Source organism: Pundamilia nyererei, unplaced genomic scaffold (assembly GCF_000239375.1).
Source record: "Pundamilia nyererei isolate P.nyererei 1_Seehausen unplaced genomic scaffold, PunNye1.0 scaffold00195, whole genome shotgun sequence".
Lineage (NCBI taxonomy): Eukaryota > Metazoa > Chordata > Actinopteri > Cichliformes > Cichlidae > Pundamilia > Pundamilia nyererei.
The window spans coordinates 949220-961030 of NW_005187596.1; the positions used below are offsets into that span (position 1 = coordinate 949220).

The window sequence follows — 11811 nt, forward strand, 5'->3', positions numbered from 1 at the left end:
TGATTGTTGGGTTTTTTTCTCTGTATCTATGAAGCGCCTTGAGGCGACTTATGTTGTGATTTGGCGCTATATAAATAAAATTGAATTGAATTGAATTGAACCTGGGTTTACTTGCTCAGGTGGGAGCTGAGACGTTTTTATTTCTATTAAAAAATGAAAAAACGTTTTGAGTAGGTTTACACTTTGTTTTTAGCTCATGCATTTTCTAGATGTCTATCAAGGAGATGTTCATCTAAGGGATGACAATGGGCACACTAATTAGTAAGGAAACCGTTGTCAACATTTAGAGTTGGTAAAATTAACAAAAAGTATTTTTTCAATTCATAAACTCATTACATTAATAAACATAAGTAATAACAAACTATAACTATTTGTCAGCTACCAATAATTAGGCTTTTCTTTATTGTTAACAATAGGTATATTTAATTATTGATGGATACACACATACACACACATACATTTGCTGTTAGAAACTATTTTTATGTACTGCACCACATGCATTGCCTACAACTTGATTACTGAGCTATTACAGCACTCATGACCTTAAGCAGATTAGATGGAATAAATGCATTTTTGTATAGAGAGCATTTCCATTTAACAGCACTCAGGTCTGCTTGTAAAAATGCAGCTTACTGTGGGTCATCGCACCCAGCTCCGTGGGAAGAAATCTAACCAAAGTGATGATAAAAAAAAAGAAAGAAAAGGAAAAGAAGAGGAGGAGGATTGGTTCCTTCTGACTGAACTCACAGTGATATATTCATCAATAGTGCTGAAACCATGCAAGCAAGGCCGCAGATAGTTTAGCTGTTCTATTCTTGGCAAGGCAGATAGTGCCCCTCTTGTTAAATTCATCTGTCAATGCTATTGGAGAAGAAGATAAGAAGTGGAGTGACCCCACATGGAATCAGTCAAACTCATATCGATCACTCTTGCCTTCATTTCAGCTGGATGGTTAAAAATGATTAGAGTTCCGGAACTGAAGTTAATTCTCGGGGATTGGCTCTCTATAACAAGAATCTGACATAATCGTTGCAAATGATCTCGCACTCTCATGCTATCAAATCCAGCTCCCCTCACAGGCAGAAGTTTAATCAAGGACTATTTGTCATTGTTTAAGATTTGCATTACCCCTGTCTGCTAAAGTCTGACACTGTGTGTCCAGGCAAGGATACTGCTATGACTTTTTTGTCCACCCACTGGAAGTAAAATGATTGATTAAAATGTGGTTTTAATGTCAAAGGCTCTGTCAGCAGCACGCTGGTAAGAAATGGGGGAAAAAGATTACTTTCTTGTGTAGAGTAAACTGCAAATGACTGTTGAAGATGACCCTCCACTGAACGAAAAAAATGTTAGTTGACAGTGCTACAGTGAAACATGGGTATCTGGAGCTGTTCAAATATTTTGCAGATCCCCTGACTAGAACTGAATGAAAGTCAATGAAAAACAAAAAAGCCCAATTATCTGTTCCAGTTCTGTTTCTTCCTCCAGTGTAGTACTCCACAGGTCTCGGCACTGGAGTTGTCATAGCTGCTCTTGGATGTTCACAAAAAAGGATGACTGCAATGATTCACCTCACTTAGTAGCAAAAACAAATGTGAGTCTCTTCAAATGTCATAGTGTGGAACTCAGCACTCACCACTACTGTCATGGTCCGCGGCCCGGTGTCCAAGGAGCTGATGGAATGCCCACGCCCACGGGTGTGGCTGTCGACTCCACACCTGCATCCCATCCCAGGCGATCATCAGGTGAACTATTTAACCCAGCTCAGTGTTTTGAGCCCTCACCTGCCTGTCCTCCTGCCTGCCTGGAGTTCGGATCACCACCAGTCTTCATCTCCTCTGTTTTCCCTGGAGCTCTCCCGCGGACCCTCACCCCTCCCTCTGGTTCCCACGGCCCAGCCTTGATCGTAAGATTAACAACTCTACCCTGCTTATGCTGTTATTTCCCCGTTCCCCAGTAACTCTCTTCCTCTTTCTGTTGCAGCCTCCCTCAGTCCCGACTACGGCGTTCCTGAGTTTTTTATCTCCCGGCCCCTTGGTTTTCCAGTTAATTGGCGTGTTTTCCTTTGACCCTTCCGGGACACCCTTAGTTAAAAATATATTTTGCGCGCACCTTGGCGTGTTGTCTCTGCTTCTGGGTCCAGCTTGTGTGCTGAACTACGGTTCGTGACAACTACAATTTGAATATATTCATGAAAAGCAAGGACCAATAACTTGCATCCATCCAAGCTCACAGCTGATGAGCGGTGTGTTTTGGTAATTGTGCTTCACTTCCATTTCTCTTTAGGATTTAAAAAAAAAACATGTAGAAGTAAACATGAGACAAGTGGTTGCAGAGTGCAGAGTTGTGGGAACATAATGGAAAGAAGAGTTACATTCATTAGCAAGACAAACCTTTGAATATTTTGACTATTTTCATTCAAATCACATTCTACAAGTCATAGTTGTTTCACAACCACATCCATTGGAGCTTGCTGTTTCAGTGCCAAATACCACTGCAGTATTCTCCTGAATGATGTCCTGAATGGTGTCACCCATCAGGCAATTCCTCCACATCAGCACTGATATAGGAGGAGAAGAAGTCAAAACTGGAAGCGATGAAATTCCTGAGTTTTTTTCTCCAAAGCCTCATTTTTTTCAGCCTGTTGTAGCACCTCCCTCTTTATAATCTTTTATGCAGGTTGAAGGTGGACCAATGGGAAGCACTTAAATCTGTATTATAATGTCCCACCTACTGTCATGGAAGCCTGTTCACTTTGTAGATCTATCAGCTAATAGACCTCACAGGGGGGGGGGTCCCATCTTACAAATTCTGGCATATTCTCTCCTATCACACAGGCACTCGCTCACTCTTGCTTTCTCACTGTCATCCCCTTAGGTCCACATTCATTTGTGATGCCACTTTCAGCAACACCACAGTAAAATTTTTCATGAATTTCTAAGATTCTAACTCATCTGTTATTTCAGAGTAGCCACACCTCCTTGCCCTTATTACCACCACATAAATCAATATGCTGAAATTAACCCACTATATAGTGCACAACACTCACAGGAGACTTTATTAGGTACACATTGCTAGTTTCGGATTGGACCCCCTGTTGCCTTGAGAACTCCCCTAATTCTTCATGGCACAAATTTAACAAGGTGATGGAAACATTCCTCTGAGATTCTGGTCTATATTGACATGATAGTATCACACAGTTGCTGCAGATTTCCATGATGTGATTCCCCCATTCCACCAAATCCCGAAGGTGCGCTAATGGATTGAGATAAGTGAGACTGAAAAGGCCATTTAAGTACAGTGAACTCATTGTCATTTTCAAAACACCACTTTCAGATGATTGGAGCTTTGTGACGTCCTGCTGGAAGCAGCCATTAGAAAATGGGCACACTGTGGTCATAAAGGGATGAAAATGGTCAGCGACAAAACTTAGGCAGTCTCTAACATTTAAATCATGTTTAGTTAGTAGTAAGGGGCCCAAAGTGTGCCAAGAACACACTACCACCAGCAGCCTGAACCTTTGATAGAAGCAAAATTCATGCCTTCATGTAATTTATGCTTAGTTTCAACTCTACCATCTGAATGTGGCAACAGAGATTGACACTCATCAGATCTAGGGATGGGTACCGGTTCTGACATAAACGGTAGTAACCAGACCGAAAAGCAGCGCACATTTCGGTGCTTCGTTTCTGTGCTTTTTTTTACTGAGACATCATACAATTTGGATTCCAGCCAATCATTTTACCTTTGCGAGCGTAGTAGGCGGGCCCAGGTACGTGCATTCTTTTAGAGCAGAACTACAGATTAAAAATGCCCAAAGTGAAGCGGTCAAAAGTCTGGCTGTACTTCACAGGAAAAGATGCAAACTCAGCAGCCTGCAACAAGTACTTTAAGGTGATACTGTGCAAAGGACCTGTACACCTCCAGGACACTGCGGCGTGCAGCTCGGATCTCACCTGACCCTTCTCACCCTGGATACAGTCTGTTTGACCTGCTCCCCTCAGGCAGGAGGCTCCGGTCCATTCGCACCAGAACCTCTCGCCATAAGAACAGTTTCTTCCCCTCTGCTGTTGGACACATGAACAATAAACGTACGACTGTCCCCACCACTAACACATGACCCTACGCTGTGTTCACTGCATCATTCCATGTTTGGCATTGATCACCACCTGCACTCATGTATATATCTTTCTACGTAGCACTTTTAATTCTTATTTTTACTTTTATTTTTTCATGTCTATTTAAGCGCAATTTATGACAGTATGTTTGCACTGAAGCACCGCAGCAATTTCCTAATGTTGTAAACCTGCTCAACATTTGGCAATAAAACCCTTTCTGATTCTGATTCTGATTCTGAGGAGGTAACTCCTCGAATCTGATGAAACACCTGGTGACGTATAGCATTTTGTTAAAAGCCGAGAAATGCGCCGTATTTGATAGCTTGCTGCAAGACCTCACACCTCACACCGAGCGCATCTACTGCGCGTGGGTTGCCTGTTATTTGACCCGGAGTTACATCCCCCAAAAACCCGAAGAAGAGAGTCCTGGCCCCTAGTCCTGTCAGTGTAGCAGAAATGATGACGGATGATGATGGCAGCAGCAGCCGTTCTTCTCTGCGTGAGTAGCTTAATGTTGTTCGTGTGTAATTTACGTTGAGTAGGCTAACCACGTTATTACATTAATGCATGTAAGGTGAACTAGCAAACACCGTCGTAATTACATGTGGCTGTCTTCTTGTTTGATGGCAGATACTCCCTTCACCCTGGCCAAAAAGGCTAAAATGACCAAAGAAAAAGTGGAAAACAGCTAAACATGAGAGGTTTTTGGACAAAGTTTGTTTTTTCCATTGTTTAAGCACTGCTTCCAGCCAAGAGTGATGCCATAAATCCCCTATAGCTGCAGAAAAGGCTAACATTGTTATCTTTTTACAAAAAAACAGCTGAACATGAGAGGTTTTAGGACAAAGTTTGTGTTCTCCATTCTTTAAGCACCGGTTCGAGCACCGTTTAAGCACTGACACCATTTCAAAAGTACAGGGTTGGTACTGGTGTCGGATAAAACCTAAACGATACCATCCCTAATCAGACCAGGCAATGTTTTTCCAATTTTCTATTGTCCAGTGTTGTTTCATGTTCTTGGGTAACAGGAATGGCACGTAGTATGGTCTTCTGCTGTTGTAGCCCATCTGATTCATGATTAGAAGTCTTGTACAGAGATGCTCTTCTGCATACCTTGGTTGGAATGGACTGATTCTTATATTGCTCTTTTCTACTCTCCCGGAGTACTCAAAGCACTGTACACGACATGCCTCATTCACCCATTAACACCCACTCATACAAGCACTTCTAAACTCAAGTGCAAACTAACCAACAATTGCACACATTCACACTCCGATGAACACATCGGAGTGTAACCCATAACCCCAAGATACAACTTAGGGTTAGTATATTGCCCAAAAATGTTTGGCATGTAGACTGGGGAAGCCAAGGATTGAACTACCAACATTCTAATCAGTAGCTGATCTGCTCCACCACCTGAGCCACAGGCACCCCAGTGAGTGGCTATTTGAGTTATCAGCTAGACAAAAGCAGTCTATCCATTCTCCTTATACCTTTGACATCGACAAGGCCCAAGGATCATTCTTTGTTATTAATAATAAATAAAATGTATTATTATTATTATTATTATTATTATTATTATTATTATTATTATTATTATTATTATTATTATTATTATTATTATGTTAACCTTAGAGACATCCCAGCAGTTTCTGAAATCCTTTTGGCACCAACAGCGGTGGTGCCAGTCACTTAAAATCACCTGTCTTTCAAACTTACACCCAGCATTTTGTCTTGACCATGTCTACATGTGTAAATTCATTTAGTTGCTGCATTGTAATTGGTTGATTAGATTTTTGTATTAATGAACAGTTGAACAGGTGTTGCCGTTTAATAGTGCTGTTCAAAACTATGCATTTCATCCAGTCTACAGTGTAATTCAAAACTGTCAATAAAAAGCGGTCTACAGATATTTTACACTATATCCATCGACCAGAACCGTGTCTCTTCATTTGTCTGAGCAGCAGGTTTTTTAAAAATGCTATCAAACCTGACACCTAGTTGAGACTTTGCTTACTGATAAATACAGTGGATTGGCAACTAATTGAAGATTAGTACATGCAAGCACAACTGCTGCAGTTTTCATTGTGCTTTTATAGGGTGATATGGTACAATCAAAGTTTGTTGTAAGTTAATTAATAACTCTCTTTATTAATGTGGAGAGATATGGCTCAATGACTATGCTATTTTTGTCCAAGTACACAAAGTAGCTTTAATATGGTGCAGGTGTTTGGACATTAATTTAGCTTTATTATGTAGGAGTGATGCATCCCTGTAGTGTCTGAACTTTGCTAACAACTGTCTGCATTTTTTCTCTAGTTACTGCACTTTGTAGATGAGGGAATGAGTAAAGTAGTTGCCAGCTCAAAAAAGCCCTCATCTCCTTTATCTTCTATCTTATTCACCCGTATGTACTTCCATTATTCATTCCCTGAGTACCACCAGTCCACCATTGTTTCATCATCAGATTCTCTTTGTTATGTTTGAGCTTTCCAACCATTTGATTTTATCTGCTACCTTTGAATTTAACCTTGGCCTTTTTGCCTCCTGTGTCTGCTTTAGCTTAACCTACAGCTTTCCAGTGTGTGTATTTGTGTCTGCTTTCTGACTAACCCCAAAAAGTTATCAATTGTGACTTTTTTGTATCTAATTGTGCCTTTACAGTTTGCAGAGACATATCTAATACAGGATGATCTGAAGAGCTTGGTTATCATAGGGGGAATGTATTGTGTGATGCCTGCCTCACCACTACATATTTCAAGTACAACGAAGGCTTTTACAGACAAAAACATGGCTGTGCCATGGGCTCCCCCGTGTCACCTATTGTAGCCAACCTTTACATGGAGGAAGTGGAAAGGAAGGCTCTTGGCTCTTTCAAAGGAAGAGTACCCAGCCACTGGTACAGATATGTGGACGACACCTGGGTCAAAATCAAGACACAAGAAGTGGAATCCTTCACTGCGCACATTAACGCTGTGGATAAAAACATCAAGCTCACCAGGGAAGACACAAAGGACAACTGTTTGCCTTTCCTGGACTGCGCCGTGCACATTGAAGAGAACGGCAACCTCAACATCGAAGTTTACCGGAAGTCCACACACACGGACCAGTACCTCCTCTTTGACTCACATCACCCTTTGGAACACAAACTTGGAGTAATTAGGACCCAACACCACCTGGCAGAACATGTTCCCTCTAAGCCTGAAGGAAAAAAGAAGGAACACACACATGTAAAGGAAGCACTCAAAACGTGCGGCTATCCTAAATGGGCGTTCTTAAAGTCAGCAAAGAGGCACAGAAAAGAAGACCAGACACCAGCAAGGGAGGATAAGAAAGACAGACGCAACAACATTGTCATCCCCTATGTAGCCGGTGTATCAGAGAAACTCAGGAGAGTTTTCTCCAAGCATGACATCCCAGTGTATTTCAGACCCAGCAACACGCTCAGACAGAAACTGGTTCACCCGAAAGACAAAACGCCAAAACACAAACTTAACAATGTGGTGTATGCTGTACAGTGCAGCGAGGAATGCCCAGACCTTTACATTGGAGAGACCAAACAGCCACTTCACAAGCGCATGGCACAACACAGAAGAGCCACCTCCACAGGACAAGACTCAGCTGTCCATCTGCATCTTAAGGATAAAGGACACTCTTTCGAGGATGCCAATGTTCACATTTTGGACAGAGAGGACAGATGGTTTGAAAGAGGAGTGAAAGAAGCCATCTATGTCCACTGTGAGCGACCATCTTTGAACAGAGGCGAGGGTTTACGACACCAACTGTCTGCCATCTATAATCCAGTTTTGAGATCCCTTCCCAGACGCCTTAAGGCCCACTCACATCCTGGGCCAGCTGACCTCAGGAATTCGCATGATAAGGTGGGGCCAGGTTTCACAATGAACACACCCGAAACTCTGGCTGATTGGGACCCACGCCCAGTTTCACACCTTGGCTCAGGCGATTAGAGGATCATCAGGGGGTCCTTTTGTCCCTCTGTGGGGGGATACTCCCACTAGGTTTATATCTGGGACTCTCCACCATTTGACCTTAGAACTGAAGAAGCTTCTCGGATGAGAGGTGAAACGTCTTCAAGTAACTTAAAGAAGTCCAGACGCTTTTCTTTGCAAGCTCCTTTGACTACGATGACCTGGATGACTGAGAACCTTCACAGACGTATTGTGTGATGCACAATTTCTGTTCCTGAGTTATCATATGACTCATTTCTCCATGTAGTCAGCTACACAATTTTGTGTAATTCTGACGTGTCAAGACGTATACCTTAAATAACACTGGTAAGGTGTTCCTCTTAACCAAATATAGCACAGCAATGAATGATGGCACAGCTTCAGTACTTTATGGGATGATAAGGCAGGCAGCTGAGAAATAACTAAGAAAGGAAAGCACTGGGCTGGCTGTAGGAAAACACAATGGCAGAGGCAGGGGGTTCTATCTGGCACTTCTGTCCTGTTTTGCCCGTCAGTTCAAAGGCTGCATCCTCTGGCAGTCCATATTTCAAAACCTAGTATATCAGACCAGGTTGACAGACCTGTCCTCTACTAAAGGCTTTAAAATGGGAGGAAATTGCTGTACCTTTTTGCAGCTCAATGGCCACTTGTTTAATGGTGCATTCAGAAGGTCCTTGTCAACATGAGGAAGTCAGGAAATAAGTTGCCAAGTAACATTTATCAGGTCTTTGCATCCAGGATTTTAATCATTTAGTAGTAAATACATCACCTGTACTGCAAAGTATCAAAGCAAATGTCACAAATAAATCACAGTTAATCCTCATCTATCTACCTCTCTCTCTCACACACACACACACATGCGCACACACAGACACAGATGCTCATAATTTAAACTTGTGATTTTGCACCAATCTTCTGCATGTTGTCAGGTTGTTACAGTACAATTTGCAAATACTATGCCTTTTTAATGACCGTTGCTTTCACTAACATATTAAATGTACTTCCATCAAAAGAACTCTATACCTGGGAGAAGTTTATGCAGGGCGGGGGGGGGGGGGGGGTGCTCAGTGTGAGGAAAAAAGAGAAAAAAAATACTTTCTCGTTATCCAATTCGATGTCCAGCTGGGCCACAAACTCACACTTTGCTCTTCTACTCAAAATGACAAAAGACAGCCTCTAAGCCTCCAGGCACCATTGGATGTGCTTTTTTTTTTTTTTACATGTCCCAGTCCCTTTATCCTCACAGTATCTAAAAACCTAAAACTGCACTATGGAAAGATAAAGGTCGGGGACATTGGGTTTCAAATTCTTTGATGCTGCTATTAGAGTAGTTGTTCGAATACTTAATACTTAATAAATTTTCACATTTATTAAGTATGCTTAATAAAAAATTTAATGTTACACCAAACTGGGGAGAAAAAGAGATTTAAGCAAACTAAATTCCAGCCTGATCTTGTTCCAGAGGCATCACACACTTTAAATTTGGACAAAGCTGCTGGCATCACATACATGCACACAAGGTGTCCCATGGTCGATGTGCCATGACTCAGCAGCAACAGAGAAACAATTATTGGCGTCACCTTGGAACATAGTGCGGAGCTTTGCTTTTCAGTATGAAGGCTTAATGTTGCGATGTGGCATATTTTAATTGTAACTCTAATATTTTCATAAACTAAGTGCCTTAGGATTCCTTAACATAACTCCAATTAAAAGCAAAAGCAAGTAAAAATAAAGCAAAGCAGATTTCACCAACTTCCCAAACAAGACACAAATCCTGGTCTCCTGGCTGATAAACTCTTGATTTGCATAACAGCAGTGCTTGATGCCGTGGGATAAAGGCATACTAGCAGTTCTGAGTTTCTTTTTATTGTATTGTACACATAGTGAAGCACATGAAATGGTGACTCCTTTGAAATCCAGTGCTACTGATGGTTGTACCTTAATGGCATGTAATTGGTATCCCTACATTATTTCCAATGGTTGTCATATTAAACAAATAAGGTGACAGGATGAGATGATTTGCTTTGACTCACCCAGGGCAAGAACAGCACAGTGTGAAGGGTGAACATAACATCACGAGTTGATATTCAGACAAAGTGATAGAGGCTGTACCCTAGCACCACCCCTGCGGGTCCTCTCAAGAGTCCCACTGACTTCTCTTGATAATAGTGTCAGCCGGTGATTGACATTTGCTAATTTCTCATTTTTGCTTTGCAAGTTTAAGGACAGTTTAAAGCTTGAGGCTCTAAGCAGGAGTCCATGTTAATGACAGTCCCTACTGGGACAAAACCAGTTCATTTAGACCCCGTCTAAATCATGCATCCTTGGCTCTGGTGAGTCTAATTGGGTAAGTAAATTTGACCGAAAATCATTGGAAAAAAGAATTTACTATGAGCATTAATGCTGAAAGCCTCACGAGCTCTTTATGTCTACCATTTTTGCTACACAGGTAACAGTGAGTTGGTATATCATATTCTTTTATTACAGCTAAACGAAAAGAGAGCAACCATTTAAAATGAGCCATTGCCTCTGGTTATTTCACCAGTTTCAGTATTTGTAGCCATTTTCTCTAATTGTTGTAGTCAATTTAGGTACAGTACACCACTTAATTAGGATTAATTTGTTTTTGTTGCAAAAACCTTTTTCTGGCTTTAAATAACTGTCATTAAAGTGGTACCAAACCTGGCTAAACTCAGCTTTTAGCAAAGAAATTGATTCGATTCATTAGGACAAACATTCAAAAGAACTTCTTTATGAAAGAAAACTTTCCTTCAGGGGTGGGGTGCCCCCGGCCTCTCGGCCTGGGGCTCGGTCACTCAGGCACAGCTGGCTGCCGGCGGAGCTCATGGGCGCGTCACTGCAACTCCCCCTGGCTTCTGCTCCGCGGCTGCTGAGTGAGCCCTCATCTGGGACTCTCCTCAGCTCTTTCTGGGACAGTGGCACAGCTGCCCCTCTGTTGGTCTTCCTTGGTCTCTTGTGTTCTGGGGGCCTTTAGATGTCTGGAGTTTTGATCTCCTCCATACCTGCTTCATGCCCTGGAGGACGGGGCTGTGGCCCCCCCACACCCTCTAGCAGATCATTACATGAAGGAACCTTTAAAAAAAACAAGCGCGTCCATGCTCACAGGTGTACACACGGGTGATCACACCCACAAACTACACCCTTTTTGGCTCCTACCTCAAAGCACACTGTGTTCTGTTGATCTTATGTGCTGCACAATAATGTTTAATATTTAGTATTTACTGTCATATTCCCATATATCATTGTGATGTTGTTTATTCTATTACTCTTGTTCTCTTCTGCTTGTTTTATTTTTTCTTTCTCAGCAGGTGATCCAGGTGATTGATATATGCATTTTTTTTCTGCCCGTTCTGTTGGTTTTTGTCTTTTGCCCTTCTCCCCCGTCCCTCTTCTCAGCTGTTTCTCTTTCCCTCTTTCTTTCTCCCCTTCTTTCCCCCAGTCAAGTCTGTCCCGTATTCAGTAAGTGAAAATAAAATAAACAATAAAAGGTGAATCAAATGGACCATTACGGCAAGGCTGGGATGGTCAATTTGGTAAAGTAAATCCGTTGGGCATCTTTCTTTGCCTTTAGACAACAATTCTGATGGCAAAAGAGCCAAACGGGACAGGCAAAAAGACAGAAAAAAAAATGAAAGAAAACTTTCATAATATATACTAAACTATATCCTACGTGTAATGGATATATTATAAGCACTGATGTGGTT

At 41.8% G+C, this 11811-nt stretch overlaps 1 protein-coding gene across 1 annotated transcript; it reads left to right on the forward strand.

Annotated features, from left to right (window-relative positions):
• Positions 1-1681: 1681 nt before the first annotated feature.
• On the forward strand, positions 1682-7957 carry LOC102199890 (uncharacterized; the record flags this gene model as incomplete). The annotated part of the gene is made up of 2 exons (XM_005747365.1): positions 1682-1906; positions 6821-7957. Coding segments are annotated over exons 1-2 (1362 nt in total), but the record flags the coding sequence as incomplete, so codon positions are not given.
• Positions 7958-11811: the final 3854 nt, after the last annotated feature.